The sequence below is a fragment of the Lichenostomus cassidix genome, chromosome 2, assembly GCF_008360975.1.
Source record: "Lichenostomus cassidix isolate B80296 chromosome 2, HeHo_3.0, whole genome shotgun sequence".
NCBI classification, from domain to species: Eukaryota; Metazoa; Chordata; class Aves; order Passeriformes; family Meliphagidae; genus Lichenostomus; species Lichenostomus cassidix.
In genome coordinates, this window is record NC_139482.1 from 54324192 (window position 1) to 54337664 (window position 13473).

The 13473-nt window shown below is 36.9% G+C and overlaps 1 protein-coding gene across 12 annotated transcripts in view; it reads right to left on the minus strand.

The window, feature by feature from the left end:
• Positions 1-3748: 3748 nt before the first annotated feature.
• The window catches only part of LRRFIP2 (LRR binding FLII interacting protein 2), a 57459-nt gene continuing 47734 nt past the window's right edge, over positions 3749-13473 (minus strand). For 11 of the 12 annotated variants that reach the window (XM_085051606.1, XM_085051616.1, XM_085051612.1 and 8 more), the window contains 7 exons: positions 10689-10790; positions 10305-10437; positions 9006-9055; positions 7458-7578; positions 6375-6454; positions 5394-5498; positions 3749-4627 (listed from right to left, as the gene is read on the minus strand). In XM_085051606.1, coding sequence (XP_084907732.1) covers positions 4517-4627; positions 5394-5498; positions 6375-6454; positions 7458-7578; positions 9006-9055; positions 10305-10437; positions 10689-10790 — 702 coding nt within the window. In that variant the 3' untranslated portion in view covers positions 3749-4516. The remainder of the gene's footprint in view (positions 4628-5393; positions 5499-6374; positions 6455-7457; positions 7579-9005; positions 9056-10304; positions 10438-10688; positions 10791-13473) is intronic. The other variant, XM_085051615.1, reaches the window with a different exon arrangement.

The following is a 13473-nucleotide window of genomic DNA, read 5'->3' on the forward strand; positions in this document are numbered from 1 at the left end:
ACTAGAGATGAGGTTGATTTCCCATGGTTAGTTGGAGGAGCTGGCACATGTTCTACCATCCTGGTCTCCAAAACAGAGGATTGGGAGGTTTGGGTACAGCTGTGAGCATTTGAACTGTGGCCTAAGGCACTGAAGACCCTTGAAAAGAGGGGCCATTGACCAGCATCTTTTGGTTTCTCTCCCCAGAATGCCAGCACATTGTCAAATGGTGTTTATCCATGCATCCCTTGGACAGACCATCATTTGGAAGACCTTTCAACCATTGTTGGCAGCAAGATGTTTGCCTGCCCCAGGAAACGGCTAAGATTCACCTCCCCCGCACAATAGGATCCAGAAAGTAACAGCTCTACACATCTCATGGCATTAAGAAGCAAAGAAGACCAGACTCTTTCCCTGCAACTGTAGCAGAGTAGGGATCACAGCTGATGAGATGCTTCTGCTGGTCCTGGAGGAAGATGCAGAAGTGGCTAAGCACTCTCCATCATATCTGAGAAGCAGTGACAGTCTGGCGAAGTTTCCACAGACAGGAAAAGAGAAAACATCCCCACTGCAGACCCCTGGCATTGTGGACTCCCTTTCCCAACTGTGGCATTCTGCAGCACAGCCATCCTCAGCTTGGCCACCAGCGGGGCAAAGCTGATTGACTGTAATTGCAGCAGTTTCCTTGAGGACACTTTATACCCAGCTGAAATCAAGATGAATCTATACCTGGTGAGAGAGGGAATGCTCCTGGTCCCAGGCGTTGCACAGTCCAGCCTGGCTGGGGGACTGGAGGTTCCCTGCTTTGCTGAGGTGGGAATAATTTTTCAGCGAGTTGCCAAGTTTTTTTCTGGTGGGGCTGGGCACGGATGTTGTGGAAGGGGAGCTGGTTCCTGGTCTTGCTGACAGCTTCGACCACCCACTCTAGCACTGGCTGGGGTGAGGGGAGCCTGACAAAAACATTGACCCCTAGGGGTAGCAGAGGCAGTGGTTCTGAATCCATGAACCAGCACATTTGCTTTGCAGGCCCTTGAGGAAGGGCTGGGAGAGGCAAAGGCAAGTTTTTTCCCCACCTGTGGGTAGGGGTATTCCTTGCAGATAATGGTTGAGTTTTCCTCAGGCCTGTGAAACAGTGATAACATTTTACCTTGTTCTTGTTTCCATGTTTTTGTTTTTAATTTACTCTCATGTATTTGTTATTTGTTTTTTAAAGGAAGATTCTAGCTGGTGCCTGGCCTGCATTAGAAGTGCTGGGACCATCTGCAGAGTGGATCCATCGTCACCCTGGCCATTGTCTGCAGGTACATCTCCTTCAAGACAGATAAGCACATCATCTGGGATCAGCTCCTCTTCCAGCAGGCAGTCTCTAAAGGTGGGTACCTGGTCTCACAGCACTGGACAGGATAATGGGTAATGGAAAACAACAGCGGGTGCACATGCTTCCCCCCACCCTTGCAGCTCTGAGGAGGCTAATGGTTAACTGTGGGAGGTGGCACAAGTTCTGCCATCCTGCTTTCTTTCAGAAAGGAGAACTAATTGAGAGGTTTGGGTGCAGCTCTGAGCATACCCACAGCATGACTAGGCACTGTGAATGGAGAAGGCTGGACAGGAGCCTTCACCAACTGACCATTTTCCGGTTTCTCTCCCCAGAGTAACAGCACCTTATCACAGCAAAACAGCATCACTCAGCCTGTCAGTTTGGTCATGACGGGGTGTTTATCTGCTGTCAAAATAAAACTTTTTTGTAACCAGAGTATTTCTTTCATCCTTTCCCAAGCTTTTGATCCCCTTCCTCTAGGTTAATCTTTTTGTGCCCTTTACGCATTGGCTATTGAAGTTGGGAGAGGGTTAAGCAACCTGAAAAATGAAACAACAGCTCCTGTTGTTTCAAACTGCAGTAGCTACTTCAGTGACTCCGAACTGCCAAGCAAGCACATACCTTTTTAATGCTGCTGTCTGTCCCCTAATAACACACTCACCAAATCTTTCCAACCAGCCATAACAGCCCTCCACAGACCAAACAAAACCCCATAAACTTGAGGGAAGGACAAACCATGCTGGGTGTTAAAAAACATGCCCTCAATAAAACAAGAAATGGTATTGTGCCATGTTAGTTATCTTTATGTATACTTTCTAGTAACCTTGTACCTTTTTGTGACCAGTAATTTTGTATAACCTGCCATGCAAAAGGCACTAACAATTTTCCCTGTCCCCTTGCAAGCATCTATAAAATTATCTAAGTAATATAATTAAAGACAACTTACACTTTTTCTCAACCAAACCCCAGCTGAACTGATCAAATATAGCAATTTTTCTATAAGCTTTCCATAATTACACCTAATGCTTGTTTTTTATTTGCCCAACAAGCAGTGTGTGTTCTCCTGCAATACTGCCACTGTCATATTCTATTCACCTGCCTGTCACAGATTCATTGGTTCTCTGGTTCTGATTAAATAAATTGTGCTTTGGTAAAATAAATTTTAAAAAAGCTTTCTGTATTGCTATCCAATTGTCACTCATTATTACTTACAAATTTTTTTTCATGCCTATACTTGTATCAAGCCAAAATAACCCTTTTTTTTTTTTTCTCCTTGCTACTGCTTTATCCCGTTCTGGGTATTTTGCTGAATTTGCTTTAATTTTATGGTAGCAAGAACTTTGGAATCTCTTCAATTAACGTGCCCATGCTAAAAGACCTCTTAATTTTTCTTTAAAAAAAACTAATATAAATCTTGATTTTAAGAAAGAATGTACTGATGATTTACTTGTACTCAAGAAAAAGTCCTGATCTGACTGTCATGGTTTAATACTGAAATTGCAGTTTTCCTTGTACCACAAAATGTCCAGCTTCAATGGGGTGGTTTAGAGGAAGTGAATGAGAAGATAGGCCCCCTACCACATACCAAACAAGGTTTTAGCAGAGTTTTGTACACATGAACACAATGAAAACCTCCAAAGTATCCATTTATCTTCAGAATGCCTACCATTAAGTACTAATCAAGAGTTGAGATTTTCTACTGAATAAGTACACAACAAAAAGCAGAGTTAACAACACAGACAATGTGATCACCAAACCATAATTGTCTCCTACTTAAGAAGCAGGCCTAAGTAGTTCTGCTACTTACAAGCTATCTCATCTCAAAGGTAAGAAATTTTATTTTCCAAGTCCAGGAGACATCCAGAGACACAAAGTTTTAGTTTTGCATTGTCAAGATGGCTGTTCTTTGAAATCAGCTCTGGTCAAGTAGAGTTACTAACCCTCTGGATTGCAAAGGTCCTGAAACCTGCCTTGCTTTGTTTGAGAAATACTCCCAAAGAGTAGCAATTTCCAAGAGGAAAACACCTGATACAAGTCCAAAAGAATGATTTGTCTCAGACCAATGCTCCTGCTGACCCTCAAGGAAAGTTCAACACAGGGGCAGTGCCACTTCAAACACTTCAGAATTGACACTGCAGGAGCTACTGATTTTCTACTTGTGATGTACCAGCTTTAAGAGTGGAAGTTCTTATGAGTATTCACTGTCTACAGGGAGTATGCTTCAGACAAAAAACACATCATTCCAGAAAATACCTTCTTCCTTGTGCAGCTCCTCTGCTCCATGGCAGTACTGTCAGTTGCAAACTAGGTTAAGAAAAAAAAATTCAAACTCACTCTTTCAAAGGCAAAAAAATACTTTGTAAGAACAAGAAGATCAGATTTTACTATTCTACAGATTTTGCTCTGTCCTGTTAGCATCTCAGTATTCAAATGAAAACACAAAACATCCAGTTTTGGTCAGTAAAGTGTCCATTTAATAAACTCCTTAGCCACATTTCTCACCCCCTTCCTCCCACCATAAAATTTCAATTTGCACTTAAGCAGATGACACATAATTTGATGGTGAACAACTTCAGTTTTTAAATCTGCACTCTTAACACTAAGAGTATCAGGTGCTAGCATTTGACAAAATTACATAGAAGTCAGATGTGCCCATGCAAAAGCAGATCTTTATATACAGTCCATATTTTTCCTTATAAATTTAAATATTTTAAAAAATGTATTTTCAAAATGTATAAAGTTTAGGGAATACCCCAAATGCATCTTAAAATAAAACGCTATCTGGTTTCAAAGGTTATTTCAACAATGAAGTCTAAATTGCACCAGATAAAAGGCACTTGTGCTGTGTGATGTCTTAAGCAAGTATATGTTAGTTTCGTAATACAGTGTCTTGAATTCATGCAGCTGTCTCTGAGCATCAAGCATCATTAAAGCAGCCAAAAGAGATCATGAGTAAACTTGATTCCACAGTTGTAAAAACATACAGCATTGTGCTCCATCTTTGACTCTAGAATCAAATACTACTGAAAAATTGCTGTCATTCACATGGAAATTCAAACTACATTTCATTCTCTCATAAATTACAAAAAGTATGTCAATTATGAAACTAAACCACCAGTGAACAGCTCAGTGTTCATATATTTTGTGACAATGAAAGTCTGTATTTATAAACTAAACTAGTTATTCAAGGAGCAGTGCATTGTATTTTCAATTTCCATTTCACTGTTGAGATAAAAGCGCAGTCCTATTTGCCTTCATCTTCTCCAGCCTTTTCATTAAATGGCTATTGGTCATCTCCATCTCTTCTATCTTATCCAGTGCTGTTCTTAACTATAAAATGAAAAAAACTATGATCACTTTAGTTTATTTGGACTTTGGGCTGTTCTCAAGTTTTGCGAGAGGAATACAAATATATATTTCATGAGTGCCACAGAAGTTAAGATATAACACTTTCATTACTGCAGGCAGATGAAAAAGATTTAAGCTGTTAAAAATAATTGTGAAGCAACTGAAACAAGCAGCATATAAATTCCAAAAGAAGTAGGTGCCTGCAACCTCCCATTACATGAAAGCACTTTACCTAGAACAAGGTAAAGTACTCTCCACCATTATTACTTGCATACAGGTACATATTCCCATCATAGGTAGCAGGCATCGTCAGTGATGCAGCAGCTCTTAAGCAAGAATGATCAACACTGCAGCTGGATATAGCTTCCTCCCAGAATCCTGCGAGGTGCAAGTTGGAAAATTCCCAGGCTATCATTGGACATAGGGACAATTCCCCTTTCTTGCAATTTTTGTAGAAGGATTACTTCAAAATATTACAAGTTATCACATTTAGAATAAAATACCACTTAGATCTTTCCTTTCAAGGAAGTACAGCATTGAATTGTAGTTAGTATTACTTTAGTGTGCTAGATGTCTTCTGAATGTAACACTGAGACTTGAAAAAAAACCACTCAAAAAAAACCATCTCAAAAAAACCATTTAAAAGCTGTAACTGAGGAGTACAAAAAAAATAGAGCTTGGAGGTAAAAGACAGAGCAGCTCAAGACTGAAAGGAACATACAGCTGAAAAGGAAAACATGTCAGTTACCTCTCGCTGAAGCTTCCTTTTTTCAGCTTTGAGTTCATCTTCTACTTTTTCTGCATTTTCTGCCGCATTTTTATACCTTGCAACCTGCCCCTCAAGTCGTCCAATCTGTAAACCCAAACAAGACAACAGGAACAAATACTCAGGTGTTCTACCTGGGCTTCACCTGCCACCAGCTATTCTTCCCATGACACAGCTGAGAAGATACAGAAGGTTAAAGAACTAAGTAGAGAGAGAAGGGCTGGAATATGAAAAATCAATTGGGAAACATGTGGGATTAAAAACGAAAGAAAGTTGAAAAGCAGAAACCGTATGAAAAGGTGCAAAAAGTAGAAAGGAGACTGAACTGTTAACAGGACATCATGAAAGAGGTCTTGAGCCCTAGCACAGAGTTCAGCAGTAAGGAGAGGGCTTGAGACAAATCCTGATTGCAACCTGCAGATGTTAAAACTCCTCATTGGATTGTTCTATTTACAGCTCCCTGCTACCCCTAAATCCACATGACAGGCTACTACACTGGATCTGTGTAAAGGAGAAGAGATATGCATCTGTGATTTAAAGTATAATCCTTTATGTAATTTTTAGGTAATAATCTGTAGTTAATTTCCAAAAATACAAAAGTATGGTAGAATATAAAGAGGAACCGAAGCTACTAGCTCAAGAAAATAAATTTATGTAACTTAATTACTTGTAAAAAAGTTGTAAATACTGTGGGAGGTACATTATTTACTCTCTAAATCGGAGAGTTATACATCTGTGAGAACAACCACACTTTGTAAGTCAATAACATGGTATTACAGTTCAGCATCTCAGTAGATTTTCTCTTATGGTTAGACTGTGCACAGTTTAATTGCTGGAAATATGAAAAAATATGGTGTCATTCTATGCAAACTAAAGATCAAACAGTAAATGAAATTATGAAATACGCTTTCACAGTTTTTGTTGAAATAGGTGCTGTAATAACAAACATGAAGAAAGACTTACATTTTGTTCCAGAGTAGTTATATCTTGTTCAGCTTTTGAAAGCTTAAATTTGTATTCACTAATTTGTCTGTTGGCATCTCCTAGACAAAAATTTACATTAATACATTAATCATAGCAATTCTCTAAACTAGCTGTTTCCCTTAAAATTAAAATTCATTTAAAAGACCATTTTATCGAGAAGCCCTTACACAGGATCACAAAGAGGTAAATGTTCTTTCAGCAATCTTTGAGAGTATGGAGAGGAAATTTTCCTTTAGTTAGAGAACACAACTACCATCTGTATAAAAGAGTGCACTAAATAACAATCTCAGGTGCACCAGTGAGAAACACACCTTTTAAAATACATGTTTAGATCAGCAAACAAATTCCTTAGAGAAGAGAATCAACATAATAATCAACACACACTGCAAAATGGGTCAGACCACCATAAAAATAATAAGAGCAGCATTCAGCTTAGACATTTGTAATAATATTTGAATAATAAGGAACACAAGGCTTGAACCTGACTGACAAACTCTAAGGAGCTTTGCAAATTATTTTGGTGTTATATTTGAGCCCTCACATTGCCAGTGCTTTGCTCATGTTCATTGACACAAGCACATTAAATGACAGTCTGTCAAACAAGTAAGTTTTCAGCTGAAGAAATAGCTTGCTTGAAATAAAAAGCAGCGTAGTGCTTCTATGAAGCAACTAAACATTATGTTAAATAAATTTTCATGTTTTGCTTCAAGACTTCTAGATGAAGTTTTTATATCAAAGATTGAACAAAATCATCAGGTAGAATATATATTTTAAAAAATCTTAGCTGAAATTCTATTGTCTGAAAACTATATTCAAGTAGTGGCACCCATTCTAGGCAAGGCTATCAACTGGAAAAATAACTTCCCAGAATGTTGTTATTCAGCACTGAAAGAGGCAGATTTTTAAGCTATTCTGCAGTGAAGAATTCCATGCAAGGACAAATACCAACAAAAACCTATTGCCCAACAATATAGTCACTCACAATAGTACTACTGCTCAACAAAAAGAGTTGGCAGTCGTCTCTGCAGGAAGAATAACTTTGAACAGTAACCATATACCTACTTTGCATTTCAATTAGCTGCAAGTCAGAGCCATTCTCTAAGCCTATTATATCTGGATTCATGCCATCGCTTTTAAGGTATTTCTGCCGTTCTTCTTCCAACTGCATCTTCAGTTTTCTAACCTGGAAAAGGAAGTGGTTTTTCATGAAAAAGAGACTCCCAGAAGTTCAGTAGTTGTGTATCTAAATGTTCAATGGTAAAAAGGCAGAGTAGTCCTGAGATGCTGCTGGCTGAGAAGGCTCTGTAAACAAGAATAGCAGAGCCATGCAGGGGAGTCAGTCCCTGAGGTCTGTGGTTGCAGTCCCCCATCCCCATCACAGGGCGAGTACCCTCTGCATGTCAGTGCACAACGCAAACCCACCAGTTTGGTCAGCACTGCAGGGATATCTGCACAGTGCAGGAGCACCCAGTAACTAACAGAGCTCACTTTTCAGAAGAGGAGATGACATTAAACTCTGTTTATGTTTATTAATTTCTTCTACTGAATATCTTTTCTATTCTAAATGCACATGAAGATATTGAACAATATTGTAGTGAGTTTACAATCCACAGCATTTTTAGGGGCTCTTCTCTCATACTCCACCTGTAAACAATGGTCCTAGGCAAGTCTTTAGTGCACATTAGCCTTTAACAGTTCCATTTCATGCTATAGCAGCTGTCTCTCAATTTTTCCAGTAGTCAGGGAACATAGATGTCTCAGATATGTCCTCTGTGTATGGACACTATGACAGAAGTAGGAGCTACTTTCTTGACACTCTTATAAAAATATTGCCCTACAGATCAGCAGTATGTGCGTTAATTTGTAAAACCTCCATTCATGATAGAAATCAAACACATGATCAGTGATTTTTAAATTATACGGGGACAAATATGTGCATACGTATTTATATATATTTAATACTACAACTTATTGGCATTCCAAACAAGTATCTCTACTATAATTAAGGTACATTCACAGCAAAAACAAATGTTGACAACAATGGTTTAAATTTGCAATGTCTTCAACTAGACGGCAAAAACTGTAATAACAATTCTTAATAATTACTCAATGGCTATGTTTGCTTGAGTCCTTTCTTCCCAAAAATGGAGCTGTATTTAAACACAATGACTTTGATAATATTTATTTTCTCTTTGAGCAACCAAAATGATCAGTGAAATAGTATCACTCGGAAATTTTGACAAAAATGCCACTTGAGCTTATGAGCATGTAATTTTACTGACTTTAGCATTTCTGCATTAGACAAAATAAAAGAAAGAAATATGTGCACTAATAGTAGAATCAGAAGCAAGTTAAGATTTCAGCTAACCAGTTAGTGAAATGAGACTTCTTTACCAATGAAGGTTGAGTTCCCATGGATAAGGACACTAGCAAGAGGAACTGCTAATTCCCGGTAGTCAGTGAGGTAAGGAATTGAGTATTTTATTTTGCTTTAGTGCTTATGTATTTGATTAGGCACCTCTGGTGTTTAACATTTATTTATTGCTTATATATAAATAATCTGCAAAATTATACACAAGGTTCATTTCTGAAATGAAAAACTTTTCTTACCTGGGACAGTAATTCCTCCTTTTCTCCAGCCAGTTTTCGTAGCCTGATATCTAAAACCAAAGAACCCAATTAAAAAGCAGATAAATCTGTAACTAGGAATATGTTTTCATAACCTTTTGTTCAATTTCAAATGAAATGCTCTTCAAAGCTAATAGCAGTGGGACCATAAAACTTTGATATCTCACTAATAAAACAACAACCTTCAGCTAACAGCAGAAAAAAGGGAAAATATTTCATTCACACTGTTTATTAATATGATTCTAAAAGACCTCAGAGTTTAGTAAATTTCAAAGCAAATTAACAACTGAGGATTTTTTTTGTTAATACTGAAACAGTTTTGTCCCAATATCTAGAACAGCCATTTCCAACAATCTTCTGATTGTGTATTCTTTTCCCTGGCTTATTTGAAGGTTGTTGTCTCTTCAGAGAAGCCACTAAGCTTTCCCATATGTTTATAAAGTTTGCAAAAAGTGTTCCCAAATGATAAAAAAAGTACCTGGGAAAGGACACACAGGAATGCAGCAATATTTCTACTTAGAAGATCGGTAATGGCTACAAAACAGTCTATCAAGCAACACTATGCTAACACTAGAGCAACTCCCTTAGAAATTTTAACTTTGACAGAAACCAAGCATAATGACATTTGTATATGCCTATGAGGGAGCCACAGCAAAAATATGCATCAAGTCTAATTTCTGTCAATACAAAAATATATAACTATACATATTATGTACAAGTATAATCCAAGTATACCCAGATGGTTTTTTACATGTTAACAGAGTTTTACAGTGGATTGATCTTGCATACAATAACTTGCTCAACCTAAGGATAAAAGCAAGTAACTTAATCCCCAACACCCAATTAGCGTCTCTGTTGTCCCTGTCACTTTTTGAATGTTTTTAAAACTTCTTTTTCTAATGGGTGTGATAAAGACTGCACTTGCTGTTCTTTCATAGATTACACATAATTCTAAAGAATTATTTTCATGAAACACTAATCCAAACAAATAACTAATACACTTTTAAGCAAGATTATTTTCTGACAATATTAAAACAGAAACTGGACCAAGAGAACTAATCAGTTTCAAAAATCCAAGCACAAGATCATCTGACAATCAAAAGATTCATCTGTCTTTTTACTTAGAACAAACAAAAACTAAAATCAATCCTGCAAATTGTGTAAGCGTATATTCCAGAAGCATCACCGGTACTCACATCTGCAGCTGCAAATCATACCCACCAAGAACAAGAGGAAACAAAGACCTCAAAAACTCTATAAAGTACGCTAGGATGTTTTTACCTAGTGGTCCTTCTCCGGCAGATTCCAAGACCTGAGCAGCTTCCTGTGATACGACTGTTATTGTGCCAACCACTGGTTCATGGTTTACATCACCATTTGGTGTACCATCGGGAATTATAACTAATCCATGTTTCTAAAAATGCAAAAGAAAAAATAAACTAATCATACAACAGACATGCTAAAATATAAATCAACAGAAAAGTTTTTTAAGAGCTTTTCCAGTTCATTGAAACAATTACAATGACAGGGACCATTTATCCTACCCTAAGGTCAGGTTATCAGACTGCACAAGAATAGCAACCATTCTTCCTCTTTTTTACTGACCTTGATTTCACGCCCCATTCCCGGATTTCTGTTACTGTAAAGTAACTGCTACCAACATACCTGTCCTCTCTTCATTGTTTCCTTCAGGTCAGCCAACTCCTCTCTGAGCTCATCACGCTCATTCTTAATGCGGTCAAAGTAATCTTTCTGTCTTTCTAGGGCCTGGGCTCAGGCAAATAGCAAGAAAAAGAATGGCACAGAGAAAAAGCGTATGACAGATAGCAGAAAGATTTTCTACAAGTAAATACAAAGAGCTCAATAAAAGTAAAGAAATTAAAAGTGCTTTTAAAATATGTATTAACATACATCTATTGATAACTGCCTTCTACAAGTTGCATATCTAGCTTCATGCTGCATTTGTCATTACTTTATTTTCAGGCAAGTCTTAGTAGATTTTTTGAGATATTTTTGTTTAGTGAATTCTATTTTTTGTAAATTTTGATAAACTAAATTGAGTACCAAAAGTATGTCTTCTTCATACAGGCACTCTGTGGCAAGAAAAAAAAATTGCTGAAACTCAAATGGCAAAGATCCTAAAACATTGTATCTATTAAACTAATTTCTCTGCCTTTTATAAGGCACAGAAGTAGAAATCATTCATCATAGAAGACCTTGAATGTATCCACTCAAAAATAGTAGTTTATTTACTAGTTGCTTATAGGTTACAATACCATTTACTAAACCCAAAGTAATCAGTTTCAGAAGAAAAAAAAAAAAGTAGCAAACACTAAAAGCACTATTTTAGCAAAAAAAGGTATAGCAGCTAACAGTGCAACATGGATGTAGATAGGTTTGCCTACCTATGCTGGAGCAGTGTTACCTGGCAGTTAGTCAGATACTTTCACTTGACTGGGCAGCATTCAATACTACATGTATCACAAATAATCCTCACTGTACAACAACTGCAAAAGTATACACTCATTTTTGCAAAGAAAATGATCCAACTAAACCTTACATTATGCATGAATGTGTAGGAATGGACTGATACCAAGAAAGAAATGAAGGAGTATACCTTTGTACTGTACTTGGCCACGTAACAGCAGTATGCTGAGTTTTAATAATCATCTAGAATCTGTATAATAGAGCAATGTTTTAAAGTAATGCTCAGTTTCAACAGAAAATTTTAACAAGTGCTGTTGCACATCATTTATTAGTATATAAATGGAACTTTTAAAATAAAGGCAATTCAACATGTGTGAAAACATTAGCTAACGTCTTAATTTAAAAATTCATAAAATGTTGTTTTATTTCCTAGCACACACTAGATCCAACTACATTATAAATAGCATGAAGAACCTTAATCATTACATCATTTTGTGCTCTACTTAAAAGATACATACATCTTTTTAATTTTTGAAGAATAGTGGCAGAGATGGAAGGGGAAGTAAGCTCACCACTTGAGAGAATGGATACAGAGGCCCAGAATCACAGATAGATTGTGTATACTTGACAGTGTCCTGTGATGATACTGACCTTCCCAAAAAATATTTTCTATCCTCATCCCCTTATACACAAGCGTTGGAAATCAGAAAATTCTGATGGGGAAAGAAATGAAACTAATACAGCTATATATTTTCACCTATGTAGAGCTTAGCAATCATTATTCAAAACTTCAGTAAAAATCATAGTGGTTGTATGCTCACGGTTTAATTTAATATGACATGGATTTTGTACAAAATCTACTTCTGCAATTCTTCTGCTGGGGCAGGGGACAGAAATAAGGATAACAAAGCTCTGCAGGCATGTTTTAACATACTGGTATGAACAAGATCTGATCATATGGAACAATGCAGAACATTACGTCTGGGGTCCTATTTTCTAAATATGCCAAAAGCCTTCATGAAATATATACCAAACTCAGAGTTGCCATTACATTTAAAATTTGGAACCAGTAAAGAGTAAAATAACTGTATGTTTCAGGAATATGACCTGAAGCTGTAACTCAGTATCCTCAAACTGGTCCAGTTTAAGATCCAATATAACCACAGATTTCAATCACTGCAGAAACAGGACAACATAAGAAGGCAGGTGTAAAACAAACTCATGCTATTTTTGTTCTGTTTACCTCCCTTTCTTTCTCTGAAACAGCCAAAAAGTCTTGTGTATGTTGTAAAATTAAGTCACAATTCTAGTTATAAACTACACTGTAAAGCTTCTCAGAGCCTTCTAAAGCTGGAATAGAGCAAAAATTAGCAAAGCTGCTCAGCATTAGGGAGAAAGGCTCAAAAGCTCTGAAAAAAGTAAAGTGTGTAAATGTTTATAGATGCAAGAAAGAAAAGAGCAGCATTTTTACATTTTCAAAACTAAGAGTCTTCAATTCTGAGAGTTCAAAACTAACTAGAAAAATAACCATTTATAGTGTTTATAAGAACACAAACCGGTGCTTATAACAACACAAACTGGCAGTGCAATTTTGGCTAAAGAAAAATATATCTATCTTTCTTATCATTCTGACTGGTAGCTATATTTGATATGGGATATGCTTGTACTAACTCTGGCAATGTATTTGAAAGAGCACAAAAATAATGCACAAATTGAGACATACAAATGTGAGAAATAAGTGTGGAAAGAATAGGGTAAATTAAAAATAAAAGGCTTTCAGAAGATTATTCAGAAAACTTCAGAATGTTGAAATTTTTTTATGACAGGAAAGAAAGACTGAAATATGAAATAAATATAAGACAATATAGCTTTTAAACTGGGCACCATCAGTTAAAATGCAACTTTTCAAAATGACTTGAACTCCAGCAAATGAAAAGATTTCAAAGAAATCTGCATATATTGAAATATGGTGTAAAATTCAGGTAGAGAGAAATTACCCCAGAGCTGTTAAGAGGCAGACAAT